The 9141-nt window shown below is 47.1% G+C and overlaps 1 protein-coding gene across 2 annotated transcripts; it reads left to right on the plus strand.

Annotated features, from left to right (window-relative positions):
- The first annotated feature begins 250 nt into the window (after positions 1–250).
- Positions 251–6733, plus strand: LOC111146038 (intraflagellar transport 22). 2 transcript variants are annotated; one of them, XM_022501408.1, is made up of 5 exons: positions 251–367; positions 3880–3956; positions 4074–4163; positions 4437–4639; positions 5336–6733. In XM_022501408.1, exons 1-5 carry the CDS (start codon positions 329–331, stop codon positions 5482–5484), a joined length of 558 nt encoding a protein of 185 aa, XP_022357116.1. In that variant the 5' UTR covers positions 251–328; the 3' UTR covers positions 5485–6733. The 2 variants fall into 2 exon arrangements, with proteins under 2 accessions (XP_022357116.1, XP_022357117.1); XM_022501409.1 differs by lacking the exon at positions 4074–4163.
- Positions 6734–9141: the final 2408 nt, after the last annotated feature.

The raw sequence follows: 9141 nt of genomic DNA on the forward strand, positions 1-9141 counted from the left end.
CACACATCAGGGGACTGCAACCTGTCCCCAGCCTACGACGAAAGGGAGGCGGCACTCGTGAGCTCTGCGGCTCTCCGGGCTCAGAAGCGAGTTTGGATCCGGGTGGTTTGCTTCCCTTCCACCCCTCCTCTAGTCCGGCATGTCGGCTTCCAGCCCCGAAGCGCAAGCGGGTTCCCAGCCGCGCCCCGCGGCCCCGCCCCGCGCCCCGCCCACTCCCGTCGGCCCCCGCGGGTCGCTCCCGTCGCGGTGGAAACCGAGACAGCCAGTCTGCGCGGCGGCTTCCGGTCATCCTGGTGGGCTCTGACAGGCCTGAGGGCGGCAGACAGCGATGCTGAAGGCCAAGATCCTCTTCGTCGGGCCCTGCGAGGTGAGGCCCGGCCGGCGGGGGCAACGGGCGGGGGCCCGGGCGGGCGCGGGGCGACGCGGGACTGTGCCTTGCGCCGGGAGCCCCCAGGAGGCGGGAGTCCTGTCCCACCCCGTGGGCGACGCTGGCCGCAGCGTGAACTCGGCGCCCTCCCCCCAGACCTCACTCCGTTACCCTAAGTCCTGAAAGTAGTGAGTCGCGTTTTGGAATCAGAGTCTAAGTCCCACGAGTCTCCTTTGCCCCTCAGGTTGGCCCTAATGAACATGTCTGTGGGACAAGAAAAGGAAAGGAAATATGGGACTGTCACGTGGTGTTTGAACGGATCGCTCGCAGTGTGCGTGGTGGTGGTGGTGGTGGTGGGCTTGAATCTAGACGTGGACCTCACACCATACATAGGAATAAGATTCCCATGGACTAAAGCTTAATGTCAAATAACCACCGTAGAAATAGTGAATACTCTCCGTCTTAAGCTCGCATCCCAGTGGCCTGAAGGGCTTGTTAAAAACACGGCATGCAGGGCGCCTGGGTGACTCCGTGGGTTAAGCCTCTGCCTTTGGCTCAGGTCATGATCTCAGGGTCCTGGGATCGAGCCCCGCATCCGGCTCTCTGCTCAGCAGGGAGCCTGCTTTCCCCCCCCCCCTCTCTGCCTGCCTCTCTGCCTACTTGTGATCTGTCAAATAAATAAATTAAATATTTTTAAAAAATAAATAAAACAATGAGATGACACTTACTTGCCCATCGGAGTGGATGAAAAAAGGTTAGAATTCTGATAACAAGGAAGCATGAGGATGCTTGTAGGGAAATGAGTACTTTAGGATTCTGCTGATTGCTAACAGCTTTACTGGCAATCCAGTTATCCAACGATAAGACATGCGTAGCTTTCAGGGCCGCACTCAGCATTTCTCAAAATCTACAGCAGCTGGACCTTACCTAGGTTCCCCAGAGGGGATACTGAGCGATACTGAACAGCTGGAAACACCCTAGGTGCCCACCAATAAGAGAACATCTCAATAAACTAAGGGACATTCTTATGGGGGAAGACCCCAGCAGTTACCCAAAAGGAGGCACGTCTGTGTGGAGTGACATGGAGAACTTGCCAAGACATAAACTAGTGAGTGAAGTAGACAAGTAATAACAATATGCATAGAATTGTGAGAAGTAAACCAAGCATAAATATCTTCTTTTTTTTTTTTTTTTAATGGAAATTCACAAACGTATAAGGGGAAAAAAAACAAGGAACTCCTGGTACTCATCACCCAGCTTCAACAACAAAGTGTATTTCCGTATACACATATCCCCCTCTACCTCAATACTGTGTAGATTGGCCAACCTTTTTTTTTTTAAAGATTTTATTTATTTATTTGACAGAGATCACAAGTAGGCACAGAGGCAGGCAGAGAGAGACGGGGAAGCAGGCTCCCTGCTGAGCAGAGAGCCCAATATGGGGCTCGACCCCAGGACCCTGAGATCATGACCTAAGCCAAAGGCAGAGGCTTAACCCACTGAGCCATCCAGGCGCCCCATGGCCAACCTTTCAATTCCTTTAACATGCTGGGCCCTGACCTGGTGCCATTCAACTAGTTTTTCCCTCCCCCTGGAAGGCTGGGTTGACTCCTTGTCATTCAGTCTCAGTGGAAACTTTACCCTTCCACCCTTCCCTGACCACCCAATTCAAAGTCCCTGTGGCATTATCTGCTTGTTTTTTAGCCTCGTGTTAAACACTACTGTATCTTGTGTACAGCAGCTCCTGGCAAGGTAGACACTTAAAGATACCCGATGTGCCTCACAGTTTCTTCATTTTCCCAGAAGAACCCTCCCCCTCAACCAATTGGTTTTGACCAATATGTATACATAAACTTTAAGGGCACTGATGCAATATATAAATACACTTCTATAATGTTTTATGTATTCATGTAGCTATATACACCTTTAAAGGTACATTAAAGACATATATTAATTTGGAAATGCTGCTTTATTCCTTACTTGTATTTCATGACACAGCTTTAAAATGCTAGCTCCTCACCAGCACCTTTGACACCCGAGTTGATTTTATGACCGAAGCTATTTTTAAGCCACATGATGGGCACCTGCCTGGCTCAGTCGGAAGAGTGTGCAACTCTTGATCTCAGAGTCATGAGTTTGAGCCCCACATTGGGTGTAGAGATTACTTAAATAAATAAAACTAAAAAAAAAAAAAAAAAAGACGAAGACATGACAAAGCACGCCATCTGAGTTGTTTAGAATATGAGCATTTTTTGAACCTGTGTACGACCCCGTTTCTACAACTATATCCCAGCCCCAAGAACCATTCCCATGACATTTGCTTTATTCGTTTATCCTGTAGTTAAATATTCATGGTCTCCACAAACATAACCACTCACTGTGTTTTGTTTTGTTTTAAGATTTATTTATTGAGTTGGGGGCGGGGGGGCAGGAGGAAAGGGAGAAGCAGACTCCCCAGTGAGCAGGGAACCTGACCAGACTCGATTCCCGGACCCTGAGATCATGATCTGAGCCGAAGGCGGAGGCTTAACCGACTGAGCCACCCAGGTGCCCCTCAACTGTGTAACTTTGAAGTGGCGTTTAGTTTGTGAGGCTATATACTCAGGAAGAATTACTAAAGCGAGATTAAGACCCTCCCCCTCCTTTTTCTGAATCTGTCGAGTGACCTCTGTAAGCCTCCAAAACTGTCATCGATTGAAATGATTCTAGTCAAGCAGTTGTTCAAAAAAAACGACTTGCGAGAGCAGGGCATAATTTCAGAGATTTTTAAGGACTCGAGTGTAAGAGATTCCCTTTCATCTGAGGAATAATTTGCAGAGAAAAAAACGCCTCGTCTTACATCCAAGCATATACAATATCCCCTAAATAAATGATACAAATGTACAGAAAAATCTCTGAAAACAGATCATAGTTACCACCTTTGGGGAGGGAATGGAATGGATGGACAGGTGGCTACTTTGGGCGGAAGGACCAGGAGGGCTGTCTTGTTAATAGGACTGCATATAACTTGTATTATCTAGAAGGAGAAACAGTCCTGTGTGAGAGTGTGGCACGGCCAGCCACTGTGGGACCCAGCTTTAACCTTGAACTTCTGTGTGACCTTGGGGAGCTCCCTTTCCCTTTCTGGGCCTCAGTGGCTTCGTATCTGTGACAGACTGGTTTCTTGGTGTGGAGAGGCACAGGGCAAGAGAGAGACTCACACTAACGATTTTTTCTGTTCTCAGATAAGTTAACTGAGAGCCAGCTAGGGAAATCAGTGTGGTTAAGAAGGTTACCCAGAGGCAGAGCCAGCATTAGAACCCCATGCATGCTGGGTCCCAGACCAGCCTGCGCTCACCACATACAATAAGGCAGCAAGGCCTGCCCAACCAGAGAGAACCCTCTGCCTTGGCACTCTCACATGACCGTGGCCTACACGCCATCACACCCAGCTCCGAGCCAGGTATCGGAGGGCGCATTTATGGTTTACTTTTCTGCTCTTCAGCAGAAACCTTTCATTATCTTTTCCACAGAGTGGAAAAACCGTTTTGGCCAACTTCCTGACAGAATCTTCTGACATCACCGAATACAACCCAACCCAAGGAGTGAGGTGAGCCCCGACAAATCTGTTTCCCAGAGAGGCCCACTGCCCCCCTTTTGGTGCCAGTGGCATTCCCCAAGTATACGCTTCCCAAAGCGGAGATGCAACTATTGTTTTTGTTTCTAGGATCCTGGAATTTGAGAACCCACACGTGGCCAGCAACGCCAAAGGCACGGGCTGTGAATTTGAGCTGTGGGATTGTGGCGGTGATCCAAAGTACGTTTCCTTTAAAAGGGGTTGGCTTCGTCAAATGATTCAAGACTCAGCTGCCCGCCAAGCACCTTGGACTCTGGCCCAGCACACTTCCTAGCATGTATTAGGGGCATGATCAATTATTTGGTGACATGCACGGCTCTTGAAACCTGAACGATTGGGTTTTGACACCATGACAGGTCATCCGTCAGTTAACCCTAAGACATTATTTTTAAAGGCCTCAGCTAGAAACCAGAACCGCCTGGCATTCACCGTGCCCCCTCCTCTGCCTTACAGGTTCGAGTCCTGCTGGCCAGCCCTGATGAAGGACTCGCACGGGGTGGTGATCGTCTTCAACGCCGACCTCCCCAGCCACCTGAAGGAAATCGAGATGTGGTATTCCTGCTTCGTCCAGCAGCAGCTCCTCCAAGACACCCAGTGTCTGTTGATCGCACACCACAAACCAGGCTCCGGAAGCGATAAAGGAAGCCCGTCTCTGTGTGAGGACACTGCCCTTTCTCCTTTCTGCTCTTGTCTTGAGTGCTCTGGTCAATTTTATATTGTCCCTGTGTCTTTGAACCCAGCAGCTCTGTGCAATTATTGAGTGCCACCTGTGTCCTTGTTCTTTGTTCTTCTGACCACGTAAATTGGAATCTCCAGGTTGGAAGATCTGTCCTAGCAGCCAGGCCAGGCCAGAGATACTTTAAAAACAGGGAGACACCAAGAAGGAAAAAAAAAAAAAAATCTGGTTTTAGCCACTCATTAGTACAATGAGGGACATTCTTTCCTGACTGGTCTTGTCTCAGGAAGAACTCCCAGTTAGCATGTGACACACACCAAGACAGAGTGACGAAGTGCTCATGGAAGACCGCTCGCAATACTCCGAAATCTCTTCCTTTCTGGTATAAGAAGACGGGAAAGTGGCTTGTAGTGTTGTTATCCCATCACCAGGTGGCAGTGTGGTGGCACTCTTTATTGGGCACCTACTGTATGCCGAACACGATGCTGAGCTCACCTGCCCTGGCCTGTGGTGAAACGTTTCTTCCTCTGTTAAATCATGGCGGGCAGGACACAACTTTATGTTTGGCCTCTAGAAAGTTAAGCAGATTGGCTTCAATAAGACTCAGCTCACTGGGAGCCAGAAAGGGGCCCTCCTTAAAGGTTCATGCCTAATTACATTTATTTTCCTTTTAAAGCGCCCCCCTTGAACAAGCTGAAGCTGGTGCACTCGAATCTGGAGGATGACCCTGAAGAGATCAGGTCGGAGTTCCTAAAGTACTTAAAAAGCGTCGTCAGTGCAGTGTCTGAAAGAAGAGACCGGGAGGAGATGTCAATTATCACCTAAGCACCCTTTATCGGAACTCTTCCGCGTGGCACGTAAGGTCAGCTTGCTCCCCAGAGCAGCTCTGGCATCTTACCCAGCTACCGGTGTGTCCTTCTCCGTGTGGCTGTGGAAGACATTTCCCTTATCTACTCTCAGGGTCCACTCAGCCAGGGAGGGGACTCACACCATTCATTCCCTGTCCTTGGTATTGCCATTCTGAGTCCTTTACCCCAAACCTCTCCAAGAGCTGGAAAACTGAGTTGTTTTTCTTTCCTCTTCATATACGTCAAGTGACAAAAATTGTGGAATTGTAACCGTCAGAACCAAATGATAGGCAGAAGTTTAATCCCTGTGTATTGGTTTGAAGGTGATTTTCACTGCTTAGTTCATTCAGCAAAGACTGGCGTTGGTCATGCTGCACTGTTGTAGCTGTTGACAATAAACAGCAGGAGCGAAACAGAAAGAAATCCCTACCCTCGTGGGGCTGCCATTCTGTTCCTCTAAATTACAGGGAGGTAGGGTGCAACACTCAGGTCCTACACCTTCGATATGGGGGAAGATGATAGATTCTTCCATTTTCCGTAATTGGCCTAAATCTCATGTTCTGCTCCTCCTAGATAAGGAGGGGGCCTAGACCACATTTGATGCCAAATGAGGGTGCAATTGATCCTCCTTCATGGGTGCTGCTTTGCAAATTTGCCTGCTAGCTCAAACTGATCTGTAACCCCCAGATCAATACAGCGCTTTCCGTGATTCAGAGCGGCCCCAAATTGGGATCATCGGTCACGCATCTTTCCAGCTGAGGCTGAAACGTTCTGCTTTCTTGTTTCAGCCTCATAAACAAGTGTCCTTGTCACAGCCTATTGGGTGCCACATTGTCACATTTCTGTGCTTTTCCTTGAGTGGTTTCGCTGTTTAAAATGACCCCCAAAGGTGGCACGGAAGAGTTGGCTAATGTTGCAAAGTGCAAGGAAGCTGGGATGTGTCTTATCTAAACCGGTGCTTTCCAAAAGCCTCATTCCAGCCTGAGTTCTTTGCTGTTGGCTGTGAGTTCAGTGTCGATGAAATCAACAATGTATATCGAATAAGATGTCTTTAAACAGAAGCGTCCATAAAACAAGGTTACATATTGATGGTAGATGAAATGTGATCAGAGGCGCACAGGCACGTGACCCTGCATTTCCCCAGAAGCAGGGGTCTGGCATCCCTCATCCAGTGCATGGGGCGAATTTACAGAATATAAGGACCATGAATAGTGAGACTCAACTTGTTTTTCTTTTTTTTTTTTTAATATTTTATTTATTTATTTGCAGAGAGAGAGAGGGAGAGAGAGCGAGCACAGGCAGACAGAATGGCAGGCAGAGGGAGAAGCAGGCTCCCTGCCAAGCAAGGAGCCCGATGTGGGACTCGATCCAGGACGCTGGGATCATGACCTGAGCCGAAGGCAGCTGCTCAACCAACTGAGCCACCCAGGCGTCCCTCAACTTGTTTTTCTATCTCCTACAATTTGAAAGTGTCCATGTTAGTTCAGTCTCTAGGATAAATATTTTATCAATTCAAGGTTGCAATCTACTTCTGCGCCCTTTTCCCCAAGGTGTCAGGGTGTCTGGACAGGGTTTTGCTACTGTTGGGGCAGCTGTACCAAGGGCAGGTCCTCTGGTTCCCTTCCTGACCTCTGTCAGGATGTCACTGGCCACCCTGCTGGCCATGTCATGTCAAGGCCAGGACTGGTACGGCCAATAGCATGGGTTTTCCCCACAGAACTAGGAGTCCCAGGCTGACTCTGCCACATCCTGGCTGGGCCTGGCCCTGCACATCTCTGAGAACCAGCTGTGCCCTCCATACATCCCACATCTCTGTGGGTCTCTGTGGCAGGATCACTGCACTCCTTGCCACAGCTGGCCTGTCTGGCGCATCCTCAACTCTCAGCTTCCTGGGAGAAAAACAGGATTTTCAGGGGAATCGAGAATATAGCAGGTGAATATTCTCAAATATTATCCAGTTACAGTAGTAAGAGATGTAGCATTCTCATTATAAACCTGCAAGGAGGTTTACTTGATCACTTAGGATAACTTTTTAATTTAACAATCCTGTTACGCTTTTTACACTTGGTATAAACTATGCATAATATAAAATTTGCCATTATAACCATTTATAAGAGTATAGTTCTGTGGCATTCCATGCATTTGCAGTGTTGTGCACCCATCACCATTTTCTATCTGCAGAACATTTTTGTCATCCCAAACTGAAATGCTGTACCCTTTAAACACTAACTCCCTATGCCCCCTCCCCCAGACTCCTGGCACCCACCATTCCACTTTTTGTCTCTTTGAATTTGACTATTCTAGGGACTTCATAAAAGTAGAATCATAACAGTGTTTTAAGTTTTGTGACTGGTGTATTTCGCTGAGTAGAATGTCCTCAAGTTTCATCTGTGTTGCAGCAGGTGTCAGAATGCCCTTCCTTTTTAGAGCTGAATAATATTCCATTGTATGGACAGATTGCATCTTGTTTATCCATTCATCTGTTGGTGATTGTAAATAATTTACTAGAACATTAGTGTCCCATTGACTGAGGATGTCTTTTTTTCCAAAGATTTCATTTTTGAGTAATCACCACACCTAACATGGGGCTCGAACTCACAACTCTGAGATCAAGAATCACACCCTCCACCGACTGAGCCAGCCAGATACCCCCCACCTAGAATATTTTTGAAGAAGATTGAAGCATTGAACTTCTCCAAGATTTTATTTTTATTTAAATATCCTTGATATCTGGACATCATTATCAGCTTAGAAGGTAGAATATACATAACATTTTCTAAAAAGTTTTTTATGATCTCAGGGGAACTTTCCTTCAGATAATACATGTAAAAAAAAAAAATGTTATATCATCCTAACACCTAATTTGTAAAAACCATCAAAAGTGTTAATGCTCAGAATAAGCAAAGATGGTGAGTTTATAGCTTGTCGTACAAGTGAGTTTGCTTTAATCTTAGGAATTTGTTCATAATTTTTATATTTGGATTCCTTTTTTTTTTTTTTAAGCTCTAGGCCCAACATGGGGCTTGAACTGATGACCCTGAGATCAAGAGCTGCATGCTCTACTGACTGAGCCAACCAGACGCCCCTATTTTTGGAAATTTTTTTTTAACATAGCCAATCTGAAAACATATTACGTAGGTCTTTTCCAGTGCGAGTGAGAGAAAAGTAGAGACGCTTAAGAGAGATGAATCAGTGGTGTGGGTACTCTTCACGTCGACAACAAGGAGGCTGAAATGGAGCTGTGTGGGCTGTTTGCCAGAGAGAGTGGTATTTGCTCATGAGGCCAATGTCCTGGTGAATTTAGACTGAACTACATTCACCTCTTAGCCAACTGCCTGGTTACTTGCGAGCACATTTTAAGTCCAAGTTAATTTCCTTCTGACCTGCTCTCAATGGGAACACGTGTAAGGAACACAGGATAGCCTCAAGGCCAACCATAGTAAATCATCTTTACACAATAGTGGCAGTAATAATAACTGGTCTGCAGAATACGGCTCCAGAACAAAAAGCAATTGTTTTTATCTGATTATTGATGAGAAGCCAAGAGTTCAACAGAAAAATTAACCCCAGCAGCGTGCATTTACGGGGGGGCAGAGTGCAACCCGTGTAAGTCCTCGAATAGAGAGAAAGAGTT

The sequence above is a fragment of the Enhydra lutris genome, unplaced genomic scaffold (genome assembly GCF_002288905.1).
Source record: "Enhydra lutris kenyoni isolate GAN:26980312 unplaced genomic scaffold, ASM228890v2 scaffoldscaffold13, whole genome shotgun sequence".
Classification (NCBI taxonomy): domain Eukaryota; kingdom Metazoa; phylum Chordata; class Mammalia; order Carnivora; family Mustelidae; genus Enhydra; species Enhydra lutris.

Bases quoted from the DNA above. Each gene is read 5' to 3' on its own strand.
- LOC111146038 (XM_022501408.1), top strand. From the start codon at position 329: ATGCTGAAGGCCAAGATCCTCTTCGTCGGGCCCTGCGAG. The intron at 3,957-4,073 runs GTGAGCCCCGAC...TTTTGTTTCTAG, and splicing joins AACCCAACCCAAGGAGTGAG to GATCCTGGAATTTGAGAACC. The intron at 4,640-5,335 runs GTGAGGACACTG...TTCCTTTTAAAG, and splicing joins TAAAGGAAGCCCGTCTCTGT to CGCCCCCCTTGAACAAGCTG.